General features: G+C 41.3%; 2 protein-coding genes across 7 annotated transcripts in view; both read left to right on the plus strand.

Moving 5' to 3' along the window:
* The window catches only part of Vgll4 (vestigial like family member 4), a 138,221-nt gene that overhangs the window by 30,540 nt on the left and 85,352 nt on the right, over positions 1-22,329 (plus strand). The gene's annotated exons all lie outside the window — the stretch shown is intronic.
* On the plus strand, positions 19,571-20,058 carry LOC144371168 (cytochrome c oxidase subunit 7A2, mitochondrial). Its single transcript, XM_078033469.1, has one exon. It carries the CDS (start codon positions 19,656-19,658, stop codon positions 19,905-19,907), a length of 252 nt encoding a protein of 83 aa, XP_077889595.1. The 5' UTR covers positions 19,571-19,655; the 3' UTR covers positions 19,908-20,058.

A 22,329-nucleotide genomic window follows, 5' to 3' on the forward strand; every position in this document is an offset into this window, starting at 1 on the left:
CATGTAATTATTAGCCATCTGTATGTCTTTGGAGAAATGTCTATTCACATTTGTGTGTGTATGTTAGGGGAGTTCTGGGCATGGGCCCCAGCCTCACGCATGGGAGGAAAGTGCTCTACCACTGAGCCACAGCCCTAGCCCCTCAAGTTTTTTGCCTATTTTTTAAGGTCTTTCTCTTGTTGAGTTGTAAGAGCGCTTTATATAATCTGGATACTTTCGCCACCTAATATGATTTGCAAATATTTTCTCCTACATGTTATGTTTTTGCCAATTTTTTGGAAGAAAGTTTGTTTACCTCACGTTGTACAACAAAATAACTTTTCATGGATTTAAGAACATACATGTATTTTTAAAAAACTTATATTCTTCTTAAATTTTTAAAATGTAGAACAACAAACCATTGACAGAAAGTCTTGAATAGGATAAAACCTAGAAGTTAGTAACAGCTTTAGACCATGTAAAAATTAAACTTTTTTTATTACAGGTTTCCACAAAGTGGGGGAGAGTGACAAATCGTTTTCTCAAGGTTCAAATTGTTAGTAAAAACTGATTTAAAAACACACACACACAGGGCTGTGGTTGTGGCTCAGTGGTAGAGTGCTTGCCTAGCATGCACGAGGCACTGGGTTCAATCCTCAGCACCATATGAATGTAAAATAAAGATATTGTGTCCACCTAAAACTTAAGAATAAATATTTAAAAAACCAAACCCAAAACAAAAAACCCCAAAAACAAAAAAACCACACACGCACACTGATTTTATAGCAATTAAGATAGAATTGTAGGGGTTGGGGATGTGGCTCAAGCTGTAGCGCGCTCGCCTGGCATGCGTGCGACCCGGATTCAATCCTCAGCACCACGTACAAACAAAAAGATGTTGTGTCTACCGAAAACTAAAAAATAAATATTAAAATTCTCTCTCTCTCTCTCTCTCTCTCTCTCTCTCTCTCTCTCTCTCTCTCTCTCTCTCTCTCTCTCTCTCTCTCATCTCTCTCATCTCTCTCATCTCTCTCAAAAAAAAAAAAATTGTGGTGGCTGGGGATATGGCTTGCCTGGAATGCGTGAGGCACTGGGTTCGATATTGTGTCCACCTAAAATTAAAAAAACATATATTAAAAAAAGATAGAATTGTGTATTTATCAGATATGACGCTATGAAAATATTAGTTGAGCACATAATTAGGGAACTTTATACTTATTGCTCTGACAAAGCTAGTTATTTAAAAGAGACAAGTTTACATAGCTATAGATATTACAGGAATATTTATAGAAGCCAAATGAAGATCAGGGAAGGATAAAATAAGAAGTTGAACAACAAAAAAAACTTACTAAAGAAATAAAATCTATACTGGTTCTAATATCATGTAATGAGGGTGTCTGTAAGATTTCGTTCATTCAGAAGTTCTTAGTGATGGCCAGATTCGTACAGGCAACCATTACAATGCATAAGATTTGTTTCAAATCTATCGAGAGATTTTAATGAGCAATTGTACTAGTTTTCAGTTGCTGCTATAACAGTATCTACAAACTTAGTAGCTCAGATGAACCTATTTTTATTGCTCCATTGATCTAAATTTGTCTTCTCTACATGTTGGTGGGCTACACATTTTTAGCTTTGCTGGGTCAATTTAGGTCCGCTTTTCCTCAGTATTTTTCTTCTGTCACAGTTTTCAGAAGAAACTTGGAGTTAAATTACTGGAAGCTACTTTATCTTCACCTCTGTGTGAGTGGAATATCTTTTCTTCATCTATATTTTAAACTTTTTTATTATTACTATTTTTCCCCTAATGCTGTCTTGACACCAAAGAGGTGGCCTTTGAGATAATTCAGGCCAGGCCCATATCTGCGCCCCCCCCCCCCAATGTAAATGCAACCTTCCCGAGCAAAAGGAAAGCCTTGGGGAGGTTTGCATTCCAGCTATGTTCATTCAGCGACATTTTAACCAAATTCAGTCAATTCTTAAGAATTTGTTGAAAATCCATCTGCTGTGATGATAGAAGATTATTTCTCAGGTGCATGGAATCAAAATGCAGAGTAATTGATAACTGTCCTTGCAATAAGCATATTCTGAGAACATGTGGTATTTTGTTTTCTGAATTTGGTTATTTTTCATGGTATTAGGCTTGAGTTTCAATTGAGATTTATGAAGTCTCATTTTTGGATACTCACCTTTCATAGATGTGAGCCACAGATAAATTGATAAAGAAGTGAACGTCCAGCAGATCTTAATAGCATGGTTCATGTTTATCAGGAAGAAGATAATCAGTTGAGATTGGGTGCTTGTGTTTTTTTTTCCCCGTGTGTTTTCCACCAGTAAGTTAATTGTTTGCCTCTCTTGGCAGGGAGGGAAGGATTATTTTAAAAAGCTTAGCTTTACATTTAATTTTATCATTATTGATTGACCTTGACTGTGGCTAAACTTCAGGATTTGCAGAACCATAGTGTTCTGGTTGAGAATTCTCAACCCCTGAGACTTGGCCCGTGGAGGCTGGAGTGGGTTATTCATAAGAATGAAATTAGGTTTTTGTGGGTTTTTCCCCCCTTTTTATTGGGTTGGTTTGTGATATTTATGTGCTGTGACATTTTCTGTTGAGCTGCTGAATATTTTGCAACTTAATTTTGTGAAGTACTGAGGCTGGTTTGGCATTGGGCGTGTGGTATCCCATTAAACTTCTTTATTACTGTTTTTTCCCTAATGCAGTCTTGTCACCAAAGAGGTGACCCTTGAGATAACTCAGTACTTGGTACACAAAAACTCAGTTCTAAGTCTTTGTGAGGGATGAGATGTGTGCCGCACTGTCCAGGTCTCTCTGCTGCTGGCTCTGTCAGCCGGCAGTACTAGTTATTGATCTTCTCCTTAGGTCAAGTCCTGGGTGCAGCCTCCATTCAATGACTGATGGATGGCAGGGTAGAAAGGTCCAGCCTGACCTCTTGACCTGACTCTTTGGGGTCAGCCTCTTCTGCAGTCCTCTGTGGGATAGGATGAGCCCCTGCCTCTTAGCCCGGAGTCCCCTTCTGCTTCTGATCCTGAGAGCCTCTTCCCCACCACTCATCTCTTTCTCAGCTTGCCTTCTGGGGAGCCCTGTGTGCAGTGGGGTCTTTCCCTTGAAGACTTCTGTAAACAGGTGCTCATTCAGGATTACAGGATGGGCAGGACCCGGGTGATCCTCATGGTCAGTCTTCCCTCTCATGAGGGGATGCCCATACCACGATTCCTGATGTCTGGCTTCTGTCCTCTGCTTGAACATGAGAGGAGGAGATGTGTTACAATAGTCTCCCTTTTTCCACAGGCGTTCCGTTCCAAGACCCTCAGGGGATGGCCGAAACTGTAGAGAGTTCCAATCCCTGCATACACCAAACTTTCTCCCTTGCGTGTGTACATATCTATAACTATAAATTAGGTAGAGGAAGAGGTTAATAAAACAATATACCATAAGAAAAGTTACTTAAAAACTTATTTGTTTCTGAAAATTTCCACTTACTATTTTCAAGCCACAGTTGACCACAGGGAACGGAAACTTCCCAACAGTGGAGCGTGGATGAGTACAGTGTTAGAGGTCCAAGCGTCCTGGGAGAAAGAACTCTTCAGTTGTTGAGGGGAAACCTGCATTTCCATAACCACTCCCTGCTACTCAGAATGGCTCTTTACTTTCCACCTGGGAGTAGTTGAAGAAAGTTATAAATTCCCTCTAATTTTTCTCTACTCCTATCAAAATGCTTTTTTCTCCCCTATTAACTTTTGACATGCTTTCTAAATCCCTTATGTTCTTGTCTTTTTTCTCTGACTCCTGGGGTCTGGCTGTGTTGCCCAGGCTGGCCTCGAATTCCTGGGTTCAGTGATCCTGCCTGAGCCTCTTGAGTGCAGGTATGTGCCACTGCACCTGGCTGTATTTTTTTTTTTTTTAAGAGACAGAGAGAGAGAGAGAGAGAGAATATGAGAGAGAATTTTAATATTTATTTTTCAGTTTTTGGCGGACACAACATCTTTGTTTGTATGTGGTGCTGAGGATTGAACCCGGGCCGCACACATGCTAGGCGAGCTCGCTACCGCTTGAGCCACATCCCCAGCCCCTAGATTATGATTTTCTACCTATTTTAATGCACCTGTGTCAATTTTGTTGAAAAATTGGCAAAATTGAAAACTGGGGACTTCATGGGCTAGGTAATCTTTTGATAAATAGGATTCATAGCGTATCATTTTTTGTTAATTGTTTCACATCGTTATTATGTTATTTCCAAGCATGTCTAGCGTTCTTCAGTGTACCGTCATATATTCCTAATTTTTATCATCGTGCCCAGCACAGTTTAGAGTTTGTAGTGGGTGTTTGATTTTGGTTGGTTGACTGGAAAAAAGGAGAATTTTAGAAGAGCTAATTCTCATCCATTTCTAAAAAACATGAATTTCGAATTTATTCAGAGAACAATGATTGGTACTTTGGGGATGATCAACCTCCCAGGGGGGGAGAGCAGCACAGCAGAAGAGGGTGAGGCGGGGATGGAGCTGTGGGGAGGAGAGGGAAGTGGTGGATGGTGGGGGAGAGCTGCCGCCATTTACTTAGTACTTATCACATAGTAGGGGCACAAGCATCATCTTAGTGTCCTACTGGACCCTGCTTCAGGGACTCCATCTGCCCATCCCTTCATTCAGCAGGTGTTGTTGGGGGTGCAGGAATATGTCATGCTAAGTAAGGAAGCATAGCATCACCTCCGTCCTGTGGGGCTTGCGACTTGGCTGTTTCTGACTGCAAGTTGATGGCAGAGAAGGGACCATGGGAAACCAGACTTGTCTGCCATCCAGGTGCATATCCTTCCCCCTGCGCTGCTGCCCGAGAACACCAGGTGCACTCATTAGAGTTCATCATGCCCGTCTGTGTAGAAGGTTACTGGGCCACTTGGCATGGGTGCTGTGTGTGAGCAGAAGGTGGCCATGAGACAACCAGGGGTCTTCCCCACCATTCTCCCTGCTGTCCTTCTGGGACTAATCTTAGTGTCCTACTGGACCCTGCTTCAGACGGCATGCATGTGTTGTCTCCCCTTGCATTGTAACCATGTGACTTCCTCATTCCCCGCCAAGACCAGGGATGATGAGGGTATTTTCCCCCCACCCTTTTGAGCATCCAGAGAATATCTCTGTAGTGCTTTGAGTAAAATATTTTTTTTAAATTTTAAATTGAGTATTATTATTTCTCTCAAGAGGTATAATTTTGATAGCATTTTGGGATATCCAATTATTGTACATAACAATGCGTCCATATTTTTAAAATGAGATGTTTTTCTTGGGAAAGGCCTAGCTGTGATTTAAAAAAAAAAAAAAGACTTAAGCCATTTAAAAAATGTTATGAAAACTTTCTAACAATAGGGGAGAGTTACAGTGGGGTGTCTTATGTCCCCAAACTGGGTTGGGATGCAGGGTTGAAGGGTCAGAGCTACTAAAAGCCAGTTTAACAAGAAAAGAATATCATGCCTGCAAAGGGTGTTCCTGCCAAGAGATAATTAGTCCAGAATTAATACTGTGTATCTCTGGAGTGAAAAATACCATAACATTAAGAATTTAGCTGTGAGTCAGAGGCATTTTATTTGGTGTGAATCAAAGTAGGGATCCCAAATCTTGAGAATTAAAATCCAATAATTAGGGCTTCCTTATTCTTGAAGCTAGTCCAAGGGATCATTAATTTAAATTGCGAAACAATACGCATACAACTTTAATTGAAATTTTTTGTTGTTTTGTTCTAGCAGTTCTGGAGGTGAACCCAGAGCAGCTCTACCATAGGGCTACACCCTTAGCTCCCTGGCTCCCCGCTTTATTTTCTTAAATCTTGACACGGGGTCTCACTATATTACTGAGGCAGGTCTCGAATGTGGCAATCCTCCTGTGTCAGTCTCCTGAGTCTCTTGGATTACTGATGTGCACCATGGTACCTGATATTTCATTAATGGAAATTTTAAAACATGATTACTTGTGGGTTTTTTTGTTTTTGTTTTGGTGCTGGGGATTGGACCCAGTATGCTAGGCAGTGCTCTGCCACTGAGCACCCAGTCCTTTTTTAAAAAATTTGAAAATTTTGATACAGTGTCTTGGTAAATTGCCCAGGTTAGCCTTGAAGTTGTGATTCTCTTGCCACAGCCTCCCCAGTAGCTGGGATTACACTAAGCCTGGCTATTTGTCCTAATTTTTGTTCACAGTGTGCTACATTAAAGAATTTGTCATCTTTTCTTTTTTTAATCTAATAAATAATACCCATCCTCACCAATTAATACAGTGTTTAGTGAGGCACAAGACATGTAGTCCTAGCTCCTGGGAGGCAGGAGGAGCGCTTGAGCCCAGGAGTATAAGGCCAATCTGAGCAACATAGCGAGACCTGTCTCTAAACCACACACACAAACCAGAAAACACTATTTGTGCTTAATTAATTAATTCAGTAGTTGTACTTTGGGAAATGTATCCCAAGAAAGAAAACAGATTTGCTCAGCGATGCTTATTGTGGGATTATAAAATATTAAAAATAATCTAATACCTAACATTAAAATTTATGATACCAATTCTGCCCAAAAGGTATAGGTATTGCATAGTAAAAGTATCAATTTTAGTCTCAGTGGTAGAATTGTGATTTTTATTTTTTTCTGTATTTTCAAAAAGTTAATGGATTTCATATAAAATTACCAAATTTTTTCACCTATTCCGCAGCGTTCTGATAGCTGTGTAGTATTCCATCGGTACTGTTGGCTTATTATTCATTCCACCCTTTATTAAATGGTTTTCTTATAAATAACTTTTTGTAGATATTGGCCATTTTATATCATTTTTCTTTAGTTATTTCCTATTCTAGGGAGAAAACTTCTGGGTAAAAGAATATTGTTTTTTAAATGTTTTTCAAAAATTCAGCTTTCTAGGGCTGAGGCGGGGACTCAGTGGCAGAGAGCTGGCTTCTCACATGTGAGGCATTAGGTTTGATCCTCAGCACCACATAAAAATAAATAAACAAAGTAAAGATATTGTGTCCATGTATAACTAAAATAATAGTAGTAATAATAATAATAGTAGTAGTAGTAATAATAATAATAATAAAGCTTCCTAAAAGGTTTGTATCAACGTATTGTGCCACATATACTTATATTAATTTCACCTGTATTGGACATTGGCCTCTTTTTCTAATGATTTGTGATCTAGTAGATAAAAATATTGTATTTCAATGCTGGGCTCTTTTGTATTTCTTTAATTATTAACTCAGATGAATAGCCTATAAATGTTTTAAAATTATTATTATTATTATTATTTTTAAATTTTTAACTTATTTATGTGGTGCTGAGGATCGAACCCAGGGCCTCGTGTATGCAGGGCAAACGCTCTACCACTGAGCTACAACCCTAGCCCCTAAAATTATTTTTTGATTATGGAAATCCATGTTTGTTTTTTTTTTTTTTTTGACCACTTATTAATTCTTGGTGCTCTCTGGGATTTGAAGGTCAGATAGGAGGTATAACTAAGGAAAAGTGAAAGTAAAGGATAAAGTGTGATTAAAGTGGTTTCTCTCAAAGGCAAATATATTTGAATGTAAAGAAATCATGTATTATTGTGTGAGACTAAAATGTCATGAAAAAACCAAAATCAAGTTAGAGCATCTCATAGAGGTGAACCTAACATTAATCTAGTTAACAATTAGCTTTATGGAGTAAGATTTTTTTAACTCGTAGGTATAGTTTATGTAGTGTATTTGCTCTAATTGAAAATTATTAACCAAATGATGTAGATTGCTTAATCTCTAAAGAAAGAAATCTAAAAATAAGTTTGGTGATCATGAGTCAGCATGCAGATGTTAGGCAAATTAGGTTTCCACCTGTGGGGCCTGACATTGTTATTGTGAGCTTTTGTACATTTTTATGGAGCAGGGAACTTATATGTTGTCTTTGCGTGCTTCTCCGCTCCCCCCCCCCCCCAGGATTTTACATTTGTATAAGCATTTTATTTTAAAAAACGGGGCTGGGGTTGTGGCTCAGTGGTAGAGTGCTTGCCCAGCATGTGTAAGGAACTGGGTTCAGTTCTTAGCACTGCATGTAAATAAATGAATAAAATAAAGGTCCATCAATATATATTTAAAAAAAAAAACAAACTATCTGTACAGAGTTGGGGATGTAACTCAGTGGTACAGCTTGTGGTTAGCATCCGTGAGACTATGGGTTTGGTTTCCACATGCCTACCTCCCAAGAAAAGTACCGGAGCCAAATACATGAGCTGGTTCATGGGCGGATGAGCCCATGGATGTGGATAAGCACCCAAATTACCCAGGGAACTTGTAAGTACAGCACAGCACACATCATAGCTGTAGCCGGGAGGACCTATTCTAGCACGTTGCATTTTGATTAAAACTGGAAAGATGGTTTGAAGAAAGTTGGGAAAATTTGTTGGACTTGACCACTTAGCAATAGGTTGAACATATCACTTGATGTCATTGAGGCAGGATGCTCTATTTAAGATTGTACTTTGTAAAGTCCTACACAGGTCATTTCAGTCATCTTACTGTTTAGTTTGCCCCTGTGCGAGGGATGGAACCCAGGGCCTCATGCATGCTGGGCAGGCGCTCTACTACCAAGTTCAAAAGTCCAGCTGTTGGCTTTCTGGGATCCTAGTGGGGAATGTGTGATCAGCTTGCTGCCTTAACTTGATGCTTAAAATAGAATAAAATTGTGATGTTTAATACCTTGCCTACCCTATTTCACAATAGTTTGCTATTCCTGTAGTCTGCATTAAAAAAAAAAAAAGAATTTTTCTTTTAACTCTGTATTTTTAAGTGGCTTCATTCAGATATCAAACCAGCCTATCACACAATGCATCCATTTAAAGTGTGCAATTCTTCAGTAGTCAGTGTATTCTTAGAGTTGTACTTTTACAAGATTGTGTGACCTTCCTTTCTTTTGATAGCACTTGTGACTTTCAGATATTATGAATGTGTTTACGACCTGTCTCTGTCCCTGGTTGGAACATAAGCTCTGTGAGGGTTGGGCATTTGCCATGTCCACTTTTGTGGGCACAGAAACTGGAAAAACCACGTGTGGTCTCCCTTAGGCTTCCCTTGAGTTGTTTGTTTCACAAGTGGAATTTCCCTTGGATTGTGTCCTGGACCTCCTGCCTTTCCATACCTTTCCTGAACTCTGACCATTTTGCAACAGTTTATATGCTGCTTATGAAGTAGAAAACCATGGAATTTTGGACTGAATGTATAGTGTTTCAGAGACCCACCTTTTAGTCGTTGCTCAGGGGGCAGTAACCGTGTCGTTTATTTAACCTCTTTGTATTCTGTCTTTCTTGGTGGAACTAAATTCTGCTGTAACTGTTTCAGATGAGGTTCAAATGGGATGACCTTGTGAAACTGTTTTGGAAAGTAGACTGTGCAATATTACCCAGTATTTGAAGATGAAGAATGAATTTGTTAACTTAAACTCTAAACTTTTTTAAAAAGTCAGTGCTATGGGCTGGGGATGTGGCTCAAGCGGTAGCGCGCTCCCCTGGTATGCGTGCGGCCCGGGTTCGATCCTCATCACGACATACCAACAAAGATGTTGTGTCCGCCGATAACTAAAAAATAAATATTAAAAAAAATTCTCTCTCTCGCTCTCCTCTCTCTCACTCTCTTTTAAAAAAAAATAAAAAAAAAATAAAAAGTCAGTGCTATTAATGGTAACATAACACATGATTGCTTTGAAGGCAATTAGAATCAGTGATATATACACGGAGTTCATGAGTAGCACCGGGGTCTTTTATGTGGTATATTATCTTTAGGTACTAGGGCTGGTGGTAGAGTGAATTTTAGAAAGGTGATACTACTGGATTATAGAAAGCATTATGTTCTGAGTGTTAGCAACCACAGAACCCCACTCTGTTGGCCCTGGGGTATAGCTCAGTTGTAGAGCACTTGCCTGGCATGTGTGAGGCCCTAGGTTTGATCCCTAACACCACAAAACGGTTCCAGTGGCCACACTTGGGTGGCTAATTAGTGACAAGTGGCTCAGGAAACGATAACCCTGTTGTTTTTGATACCTCGCTACGAGATGACTTGTTTCCACCCTTGGTGTACTTCGAGTGAACTTGAAAATGCATGTGGTTTTTAAAAATGGGATAGAGGTTAACTGGGATTCCAAGTTGCCCTCTCTCCAAACCTCCCATTTACTTACACTTATTGATAAATGCTCAAGTGAATGAGGAGCCAGGAATCCACAGGAGTTGGCTTTTTCTCTCGGCTCTCTGATGATGGAGGGCTCAGTTGTTAATGCCTGAATGTAACTGTGCTTCTCGTCATAAGCTTTCCCCATCTTCCTCGCCTGTTTTTCCTTTTCCTCTTGGTTGAACTCCGAGACATGGCTTGTCATTAGGTCCTTGCAGTGCTCCACTCTGGGTTATTTCCTGACATTTTCCATCCTGTCCTGTGACAGTCAGAGCCACCCAGGTGTTCTCTGTGTGTGTGTGTGTGTGTGTGTGTGTGTGTATGTGTGTATGTGTGTACATGTCTGCGCACTCAGTATGTGTGTTGCAGTTTTCTTGTTTGTCCCTCTCTCTTGAGTCATTCGTTCAACAAATGTGCTGTGAACCTATCCTGCGATTGACCTTCTTCTAACCCCTGGGGCACTGCCATGAATACTCTAAAATGTGCCCCTGTGGAGTTTCAATCTGGGATCCCTATTTGAATTGTTTCCAATATAAAATAAAAATATACCATTAAATTCAGTATAGTGAGTAGCTGACCTGAGACTGCAGTGTGGTATCTGCCCTTTCTTTTTTAAAATATATTTTTTAGTTGTGTATGGATGTATGTACTCAAGTGCCTTTATTTGTGTTTATGTGGTTCTAGGGTCGAACCCAGAGCCTCACACTTGCCAGGCAAGTGCTCTGCCACTGAGCCCCGGTCCCAGCCCCATGCCCTTTCTTTTTCAGTTAACATATTAAGAGTTGAGCACTCTATATTACCTAGAATTTTTTAAAAAAAACATCCATTGTAGTTTAGGTAAATTATTAATAGGGAGCTTTTATTTCTCGGAATCAGCTGCCTCTGCCTTCTGCAGACATTAGAAATTGTACAAGTGATGAAGCCAGGAGACTCCCTCTCGGAGCAGCATTGTAGCTTGGAGTGATTTTCTTCACCCCTGGAATGTAAGTTACTGGCTAGTGTATTTTTGGCAGGGTCTTTGCATCCTCATGCATAAGACGAAGGGGCTAGAGAAAGCTGTCTCAAAGTCCCTTGCAGTGCTGGGTCCTAGCACTGTCTCAGCAGAGGCAAAATATTACAGCTAGTATGTCACTCATTATCTTGGAGAAGTTAGGTGGGTAGTGTCTGCTGTGAGTTTGACTTGGAAACTGGAAGACACTTGGGGAATGGTGAATTTGCCAGGCATGTTGCTCCAGGGCTATTGAATGAGAATGGAGATATTTTTAAACATAAGACAATAATAGGATAGTAAAATTTACAGCAAGAAGGAAAAAAGTACTAAATAAAAGCATATGCTTTCTTTTCTTCTTGAGCTATTTTAACTCTGAGAACACAGTCTTGGAAAATCAAGTTTATTTCTTGGGTATCTCTGAAAGATTTTTGCAACCATTTGAGGTTGGGATTATGTGTTTGAATTCTAGTTTTGTAGCTAAAATAGCTCCTTTGCTTTGCAAAGAGAACTCATAATTGTTCTCTGTAAAGGGTGATGATTTGAATGAAGTAACCACAACATTTCAGAAAGTCCAGAATTTCTTGTTGATTTCTGGTTTAGTTAGCTTTTTCACTCCTGTGACCAAAAGACCTGGCAAGAACAATTAGTAGAGGAAACGTTTATTTGGGGCTCACAGTTTCGGAGGTCTCAGTTCACAGCTGGCTGACTCCATAGCTATGGGGCTGAGGTGAGGAAGGGCATGGTGGAGAAAAACAGCTCAGGACATGGCCCTCAGGAAGCAGAGGGAGCTCTGCTCACCAGGGACAAAATGTCAACCCCAAGGGCACGCCCCCAGTGACCCACCTCCTCCAGCCACTCCCCAACTGTCTAAGGTTAATTCATATCAGTGGGTTATTAGTGTACTGATGAGGTCACACCTCTCATAATCCAGGCACCTCACCTCTAAACATTCTTGCACTGTCTCACGAATTTTTGGGGGATACCTCACACCTACATCCCAACAGTTTCCTCATTCCAAAGCTCTTCCATTTAAGGAATCTTAAAGAATTGACCAAAATAAATAAATAAATAAAATGTCCTCCTTCGTGTACCTGGAGAACAAGCCAGCGGTGATCAGAGATGTGACCATTTGTGATACAGTTTAATGACGGGGTGGAGTGGGGTGGGGGAGCTGGAAGTGAAAACTGAAAGGAGGATGAAGTTCATAAAAATAAAAATCATCAGACTGGCGAGCATCAGGAATTCTAGCTAGAATTTTAGGCAAATATCTTATTATTTAAAAGTAAATGCTAGGAATTTTGAAAACTTATTTTTAAGAGGCTTGTGGCTGGGATCCTGGGCTTTGAGCCAGGGTCTGTCTTCATGGAATTTTCCCATTTAAAAATAAAAAAAGAAGGGGCTGGGGATGTGGCTCAAGCGGTAGCACGCTCGCCTAGCATGCGTGCGGCCCGGGTTCGATCCCCAGCAGCACCGCATACCAACAATGATGTTGTGTCCGCCGAGAATTAAGAAAAAATAAATAAATGTTAAAATTCTCTCTCTCTCTCTCTCTGTGCCCCCCTCTCTCTCACTCTCTCTTAAAAAAAAAAAAAAAAAAAAAAAAAAAAAAAAAAGAAAAAAGAAAAATATTAGATTATAGATCCTTGGAAGAAGACATTTCAGGAAGCTTATTTCTGCCTAGGCTCCATTCTCTCCCTCTCTGCTGCTCAGATGTGGTCCGTGGCACCACCTGGGAGCTTTCTGGAAGTGCAGAGTCCTGAGAATACATGCTTGGAATTCCTGCGGGAGTCCTGTGCACCTGCACAATGTGGGAAGCACTGGTCTGCCCCATGGTAAAAATGTTCTTTTGGTTTTCACCTTTTCTTAATTGACCTGGCAGGAGAGGATTACAATGGTCTTTTTTTTTTTCCTTGAAAGGAAAACCTTGGTTTGTCTAAATGCCTCATTGCTTCATCAACACACTATCTGTGCCCGAGGCCAGACTGTAATCTTTTTAAGGACAGGGGTGGCTCCTGCTTATTGTCTTGAATCCATCACTCTTTACCCAACATCCTTCCTGCATTAGAGGTAGAGATTGCTCCTCTGTCCATCACTAGGGGAAGTCAACAAAGAGGTTTTATTTGTATTTATTTTTGTCTAAAAAAAGGAAAGTGAGCTTCACCGATATTTAATAGATCATATTTCTCATATATAATTAAAACTACAGATGGGATGCAAATGTTCCCATCTTTAGTGATGGACCACTTGACTGAATCAGGTTGAAGTCCTAACGACCCACATGCATGCATCTTGAAGTGGTCCAGTCACTCCAGGGAAGTTATTAGCTTCTCTGCCTCCAGAGGTAAAGATAGTTTAAAGTGATAACATCTCCCCCATAGGAATGGAACCTAGAGTGCTTTATCATTGAGCCACATCCCAGCCTTTTTTTTTTTTTAAAAATGAGATAGGGTCTCACTAAGTTGCTTAGAGAACCTTGTTAAGTTGCTGAGGCTGGCTTTGGATTTGCAGTCCTCCTGCCTCACCGTCCCAAGTTGCTGGGGTGTGCCAGTGATAGCATGTTAAACTGGAGGGAACCTAAGCTTTCCTTAGTTTATACAATTAGAAGCCAAGGTGGAGCTGTAGCCAGGCATGGTGGCACTTGTCTGTAGCTCCAGCTCCTCTGGAGTCTGAGGTGGGGTTGTTGGAGGCCGGCTGGGCAACACAGTGAGACCCTATGCTCAAAAAAACAAACAGACTGAGGTCCAGGGAGTGGACATACTTTCCTGAGGTTTTACGACCTGCGACTAGGACAAAGGTCTTCCAACTTATATTTTATTTTTCTTTCCATTATTTCTTTGGCTTTTGAGTGTCGTCCAAGGAATGCTGGAGATGTCTCAGGTGCCAGAGTCTGGGGAGGGAGTGGAGAGAAAAAGGGGGATCTGAAGGGGTCCTGGGAGTCTGTCCCCAGTCTGAATGTTCTTGCTATCCTCTGCCTTAGCAGCAGAGACTCCTCCCCTCCTACATAATGCGTTTCTGAAGCATGTGGTTATCTTTACAGAAGAGTCACCTGTGGTGTAGCTCAGTGGTAGAGTGCCTCTGACGTGTGTGAGGCTTTGGGGTTCCATCCTCAGCACCGAAGAACAAACCCAAGCAAAACCAACAAGACCTCCAGAAGAATTACCTGCTGGAAGAGGGGTTCTACTTAGCTTTACAGAAGCATGCCAGAATTCATACATGCAAAAGAATGTTATTCTAAAACCATTACCCTAGAATTAAAATACTACTAGAGACTCTGTCACTGCAAGATATTTTTGGAGTTGGCTTCCTGGAGACTGTATAAAATGTACGAGAATAATCTGTTTTATGAATATTTAAGCCCTGTTTGGAAGAGCAGTTATTATCCATCTTCATCTCCTTCACACCATTTATATTCAAATGATTAGATGTTTTGTAGGACTCTAATGGAACCTTCAGAGAATAATTTCTGTCATTTAAAAGAACACTGCTGAAAAGAAAAAGAATGTCAGAGATTTTGGAGCAAAACCTGAGTTTTTCCAAAGAAGCAGTGGAGCATGGTGTTCTGTAAGTTGCAATTTAAAAGATTTCTAATTATCTACTTATTTATTCCAAGCCACATGGTAGGTGCCAACGATGAGGGATATACGGTCCTGCCCTTGAGGTACCTATTTCCCCCTCCCCTTGGTACTAGAGATTGAATCCAGGGGTGATTTACCACTGAGCCACATCCTAGTCCTATTATTATTATTATTATTATTTTACAACAGCTTCTTGTTGAGTTGCTAAGGCTGGCCTTGAATTTTAGATCCTCCTGTCTCAGCCTCCTGAGTAGCTTGGTTTACAGGCATGCACCTTCACACTTGGCAAAAAGATAGGCATTTAAGTATGAGTCACATTTAGAAATGCAGTCCTTACTAGGTCAGGGAGTAAGTGACAACCCAGAGGAAGGATTATCTCATCCTGCTTGGTCATTGATTTGGAAATAGAGGTTGGGATGGCTGCAGGTGTCTTTATTGAAGACATTTGCGTTGAAAGGACTTTTTTTTTTTTTTTTTAAAACACATGTAAGGAAGGCAGCAGCATGAACCTCATCATGAAGTCAGTAAAACTCAAAGACAGTGGTCACATGCTGCCTAACAACATTTCAGTCCTCATGGACCACTTACGCAACCAGGGTATGGAAAGACGATTAATGGAGTTAAGTTTCTGCCACCTAGTGATGCCATTGTCTTTATGACATCTTGGCACAGCCTCTTACTCCGGTGTTTGTGGTGCTGCCGCCCGTGATGTACAGTTGTAGCACATCCACTTACTTCCAGTGCCAAATGCTTGATAGTGGGAGCAAGTGACTGCTATTGGTTTATGTATTTACTCAATTTTAACGGCTATTTTAGAGTGTATTCCTTTTACTTGTGAAAAAAGTTTTATCTGAATGTGGCAGTGTACACCCGAGATCCCAGCTCCTGGGGAGGCTGGGCCAGGAGGATTGCTTAGAGCCAGGAGTCAGGGTTAGAGAAGGCTCTACAAGGAAGGGAGAGGGGTAGCTAAATGACTGGGAAGTGGGAGGTGAGGTGTAGGGTCAGTGTCCCCAGGGGAAGGTAAGAGCAGGTCGCCAGCTGTATAGGTCACTGCTCCTTTCTCCACACCTCCAGAGAAGCCTGTCACACGGCAGGTGACAGCAGGTGACTAACACCTGTTGTATCGATTCACTGGGAAGTTTGTTGGAATTCAACTGTGAAGAGCCTTTACTCTTTGCTAAGGTGCTGTGGACTTTATCCTGTGGCTATTGAAAGAGGTCATGTCTAGATGAATTTTCATCTTTCTGACCACGAGATAGACTTGTCCTTTCAAAAACATGTGTTCTCCTTCTGGGACAAAATCTAGGGTCTTACACATGGTAGACCAGTGCTGTGCCACTGAGTGCACCCTTAGCCTCGTACAGCAGATGTATTGTGTGGCCTTTCTCCGTTCCACAGCTATATGTTGATATTGCACAGAACTTATTTTAAGGTGAATCAGATAGGTCTTATCGGATTTTTCAGCCTAATAGAGATGATAAAACCAACTGATAGATGGTATGTGGTATTTTGTTGTAGCATATACCGCATACAGATGTATAAATACATGTCACTTTTTAACCTTCATATTGAATAGAAGGGAGTTTTACTGTAAAGGTAAAACAATCAACATGTTATGAAGATTCAGAAAACTCACTCATCTTATATGGCTTCATGTTACTTCTGGAAAGAAGCCCAAACTATGGAACCTGTCACCCATGGTCATTATTCTCCTGGCTTTAGCCAAGAGAACAGTGAAGACAAGAAGTCCAGTGTAAGACTAGGTCAATTTGCAATGCCCAGGATATTAAGTAGAGGTATCAAGGATGTAATTGGAATTAGCAAACTGTGGTCCAGAGAGAGTCACTCTAGATACTTTCAAGGGATTGTTGCTTGAAATGATTGAAATTGCTGAATGAAAAAACTATAGAGATAGGGGTAAAGATAATCGGGAGAGACCTTTGGCAGGATCGGCGTCATGATGAGTAAGCAGTGGGAATCAGGAAAGGAAATCTGCAGGTGGGAGTTGCCCTGAGAGGGGAGCAGGCATCCCAGAGGCTGCCAGAGGAGTTGAGTTCAGGAGGGAGGAGGGGGAACAGCATGCTGACTAGGGATGTGGAGAGGAGAGACGTGAAAATGTGATAGTGATTTATAAGAATCACTTCCGGGGCTAGGGATGTGGCTCAATCCGTAGCGCGCTCGCCTGGCATGCATGCGGCCTGGGTTCGATCCTCAGCACCACATACAAACAAAAGATGCTGTGTCCGCCAAAAACTAAAAAATAAATATTAAAATTCTCTCTCTCTCTCTCTCTCTCTCTCTCTCTCTCTCTCTCTCTCTCTCTCTCTCTCTCTCTCTCTCTCCCTCCCCCCCCCTCTCTCTCTCCCCTCTCACTCTCTCTTTAAAAAAAAAAAAAAGAATCAGTTGCTCAGAAATGTGTAGGAATCTCTATGCACAAAGAAAAGAGTGTGTGGGGCTGTAGCTCAGTGGTGGAGCGCCTGCCTTGCAAGTATGAGGCACTGGGTTCGATCCTCAGCACCACATAAAAATAAATGAAGATATTATGTCCATCTACAACTTTAAAAAAAAAAAAGAGTGTGAATAAGTAAAAACCATTGTAGCATTAGCGTTTTGCAAGTGGCTAGCTGTTCCAGTGTTTCTTTGTAAGGTTGGTGTTTTATGGAGCCTCAGAAGTGTATGGGTTATAGGTCCCTGGAGATGAGATTTTATGGTAGAACCCCTTTGGCTCTGGATTTCCAAGCCTGTTTTCAGTGTGAGTCGTACTTATGCCCAAATATGCCTTTAAATTTTTTTTCAATGGAGGCCAAAAAATTTAGAGGCATTCTTGACTGTTTCTCTCACAACTCAGACTGTCCATTAACAAATTCTGTTGGCTCTAACTTCAGATAGATCCCAAATCTGGCCACTTTTTTACTAGCCCCCATCTCTATTCCCCTAGTCCTAGCCTGGATTATTACAGAAGTCTTCCATCTTTTTAAGTCTATTCTCAACCAGTATGCTAGAGTGGTATTTTAAAAATGTAAATCAGATGACATCGCCCTTCTGTTCAGAACCCTTTAGGCTTTTGAGAAGAGGTAAGAGCTGAAATTCTTTTTGTGACCTCTAACCTAAACCAGCCTCTCCACCCAACATTCCTGGAAAGCTTGTTTCTCACTGCCTCAGGGCCTTTGTACTTGCTGTTTTACAGCGTGGAATGATTTTCCTTTACCTGGCCTGTGGATTACTCTCTCCTTTCCTTCACATCTTCACTCACATGCACCTTCTTGGAGTAGCTTTCCTTGTCCCCTGTCCCTGTCAGGGACCTGATTGCAGGTACCTTGTTTCTGATGTACACTGGAGGACGATCCATAAGAGCAGAGATTTTCATTTTGCTTGCTGTAGAATCTCCAGGTCCTGGAACCGAGCGTGGAACATGGCGGGGGATCAGTACATTTATGCTGAAGGAACCAGTGCTTGCCAGCCACTCTTCCCCGATGCATGGTGTCCTGCGTGGCCATTAGACATGTGCGCTTGGACAGGACTTGGCTTTCTTTTCTGTTCTTGCTCCCCCAGCGACTCTGCCAGCCTCTGCCCCTCAGCCGCTGCCCTCTGGTAGGTCTGTGGTTGGCAGCATGGTGTGATTGGCGTTGGTGACGTCCCTGGTGTGTGAAACACGGGGAGCCTTGAATACGGTGGAGCCTTCGTTGTAGATGAGGATGCTCGGTTCTCGTTCACTTTGGCAAGCAGTACTTGGAACTTTGTTTTGAAAGTTGCCATATTTGTTTGTTTTAAAAAATGGCTGCAGACTTGGAGGGAGATCTTTAACACTTGTAAGGAGCAAGTAAGGATCTGGAAGGAAATGCAGAAGACACTGCTCTGCTTTGAGGAGAAAGGGCACAGAGGCACGTTTTGGTTAACCAAGCAATCTTAACTCTTAACATTTTGAGTTCCATTTTGTTTTCTGAGACAGAATTCTATGGATTGTAGGGTCTTGGGGTTAAGGTTTCAACAAAGGAAAGGTGTATTTTAGACAAATGTCAAGGACTGATGTCTATTTTTCTTAGTTACTTTCTTCTTTTTTTTCTCCTCCTCTTCCTGCTCCACTGCCTACCCCCCACCTTCCTGTATTGGGGATTGAACCCAGAGACACTTTATCACTGACCCACAACCCCAGCTCTACCCCTTCCCCCTTTTAAAATTTTTTAAAAATTCGAGACATGTTTTTGCTAAGTTGCCAAGGCTGGCCTCAAACTCGGGATCCTCCTACCTTGACCTCCTGAGTCTCTGGCATTACAGGCAGCTGTGCTTGCCCCTTGTTTATTATTCTCCATTTATTTTTGAGGAAATTGTTTCCAGTATTAACCCTTGACGATGTGTCCCTATCTCCACAGTGTAGACTGGTGTCTCTGTTAGGTGGGAAGCATATCACTTATGGGACAGATCAGAAACTCTGCTCCTTTTTTTTTTTTTTTATTTTTTATAAACAATTGTGTGTGTGTGTGTGTGTGTGTGTGTGTGTGTGTGTGTGTACACACACACACATAGGTCTTCAGTAATTTTAATGTAATAAACTTACCTGACTCCTGGATTTATAAAGATTTATTTATTTGGTAATTCTCTTTGTTATCATTGAGAGACAAGTGACAAAAATAAAGCAATATCAGGGATTTTAAAAAATGGAAAGAAGTTGATTTTCTTGTTTGGTTCCTGCTCAATAATTAAAAATCAGAAAACGGGCTGGTGTTGTAGCTCAGCGGTAGAGTGCTTGCCTAGCATGTGTGAAGCCCTGGGTTCGATCCTCAGCACCTCAGAAAAATAAATAAATAAATAAAATAAAGGTATCGTGTCCATCTACAACTAAAAAATAATTATTAAAAAAATTAGAGGTTCCGGCGTGGTTAATTTCGTTCTTGGCGTTCAGTTGTCGCGGTTGGTGGGCAGTAAGGGAGGCAAGATGCTGCGGAATATGCTGCGTTTTCGTCAGATTGCCCAAAGGACCATCAGCACTGCTTCACGCAGACATTTTGAAAATAAAGTTCCAGAGAAACAAAAGCTGTTTCAGGAGGATAATGGAATTCCGGTGCATCTAAAGGGTGGAGTAGCTGATGCCCTGCTGTATAGAGCCACCATGGTTCTTACAGTTGGTGGAACAGCTTATGCCATATATGAGTTGGCCAAGGCTTCTTTTCCCAAGAAGCAGGATTGACTTCAGTCTTCTCAGCAATCATTTGGTTCAGTTTAATTCAGCTCTCTATGGACCAGTACTCTAAATAACAGAGCTCTTCTTTGGGGATCAATATTTATTGACTTGTACTAACTGCCACCAATAAAGCAGTCTTTACCATGAAAAAAAAAAATTAGAAAACAGAACAATAATAATAACAAACATTATCTGAAGTCCTCTCTCCTCCCTGTAAAATAACTTGTTATTAGTTTTTTTGTGTAGACTTCAAATACTTAGAAATATATAACACATCACAAAAATAATGGCATGGTATTTATATGGAGTTATTATACGTGTGTGTGTGTGTGTGTGTGTGTGTGTGTGTGTGGTGTGTTAAACAAAACCAAAATTATATTTATAAATAAAACTGGAGTCCTACCATATATGTTGTCTTCTGTTCTCACTTAAAAATCTTTGTGAACATTCATTCTTTCTTTGCAAGCACTCTACTGCTGAGCTATAACCCTGGTCCTAAACCATCTTCTGAAAGGAGGGCATTGTGCCAGGTTAGGGTTGGGCCCTTTGCTAGGCAAGTGCCCTACCTTTGAGCCACATCCCCAGTCCCAGATATTCTCATTTTAGATGGAGGAGCATGGTGTGCTCCAACAGATCCAGCTAGGATCTAATGGGCAGAAATCATAGAAGTTGGTTTCAGTTGACTGGCAGTGAGAATTCTTGAATATTGACAGTGGTCCAGCAGAGGAAGTCCAGCTTCCCAGGTGAGGTGGCCAGATCTCCACCACAGAGCCAAGGTGGGGGTGGGGAGACCCCTGCCCACTGGGGTTCTGTACAGGATTTCTTGAATTGACCAGGAGGTTAGATGGTGACAGTCCCTTCCAACTCAGGCATGTTAGGATTCTCTAGCCAAATGCTTAGCCATCATGAGCTTTTCTTCTGCCTTTGAGTTAAAAAAAAGTTTTTATATGCTCTTTTTTTTTTAACCAGAACTTTTTTTTTTAAAAAAATATTTATTCTTAAGTTTTAGGTGGACATGATATCTTTATTTTACATTTATGTGGTGCTGAGGATTGAACCCAGTGCCTTGTGCATGCTAGGTGAGCACTCTATTACTGAGCCACAATCCTAGTCCCTTTAACCAGAACTTCTAATGTGTCTGGCTACAGCCTGGCTGCATCCCGCTCTGCATGTGACAGCCTGCGCAGGAGTCGCATGCCAGTGTCAGAAAACCCTCCAACCCAACAGGTTCTGAGGAAATAGAAGGGAGCAAATTAAGGTGGAAAAAATGGAAGCAGTTGTGCATTAAGATTGTGTTGTTTTGGGTAAATTTTTATTTTTTGTCATATTAAGTTACATTGTGTGTGTGTGTGTGTGTGTGTGTGTGTGTGTGTGTGTGTGTGTGTATGTATTTAATGATACTGGGCATGGAACCCAGGACCTTGTGCGTGCTAGGCAGTCACTCTATACTGAGCTACATCCCCACCCCTTTTTATTTTATTTTGCGATGGGATCGTGCTAAATTGCTGAGGCTGGCCTCAAACTTGCTACCTTCCTGCCTCTGTCTCCCAAGTAGCTGAATTACAGGTGGGTGCCACCATGCTCTAAGCTCATTACACAAATTTTTAAGAAGCCTTATATAAAGGCTATTTTATAGTTACTGTGGCCATCAAGGGCCCCCATATTCCAGGTAAATCTGAAATTTGCTAGTCAAAGTTCCCAGGTAGAGAACTTCTTGTATATTCAGGAATCTTAAGGAGAGCCATTGGGTGGATGCGCTCTCCAGGACTCAGCGGGGAGCCATCACTGCACAGGGTGTGATTCAACTGCAGTTCTCCAGCCCTGGCTCTCCACTGTTCCCTTTGATGCCATCCTGCCAGCTCCCAAGTTGAACGGAATTCCGCACAAAAGTTTAGAACTGAGAAGAACCACAGCAGACTTTTCTTCCTACTCCTTTTTATTTTTGTGGTGTTGAGGATGGAATCGGGGCCTCGTGTAGGCTAACACTGAGCTCCACCTGCAGCTCCTCAGCGAGCTTCAGAGGGAGGAGTTGAGCACCCTGCGCCACGCACTGAGCTCCAGACAGACTTGGAACTGGAGCCCAGGTCTCCAGGTGCCTAGTTGGGTATTTGATGAAACACTAAAAAAGTGTATTATTAACTGCCACACTGTTATAATACACTTTAATTTTTTTTTTTAGTTGGAGATGGACACAAGACCTTATTGATTTATTTTTATATGGTTCTAAGGATCAAATCCAGTGCCTCTCATGTGCTAGGCAAGCGCTCTACTACTGAGCCCCAATCCCAGCCCCATCATTCACTTTATTTATTTTTATTTTAATTTTTTTATTGGTTGTTCAAAACATTACAAAGCTCTTGACATATCATATTTCATACATTTGATTCAAGTGGGTTATGAACTCCCATTTTTACCCTGTATACAGATT

The sequence above is a fragment of the Ictidomys tridecemlineatus genome, chromosome 16 (genome assembly GCF_052094955.1).
Source record: "Ictidomys tridecemlineatus isolate mIctTri1 chromosome 16, mIctTri1.hap1, whole genome shotgun sequence".
Lineage (NCBI taxonomy): Eukaryota > Metazoa > Chordata > Mammalia > Rodentia > Sciuridae > Ictidomys > Ictidomys tridecemlineatus.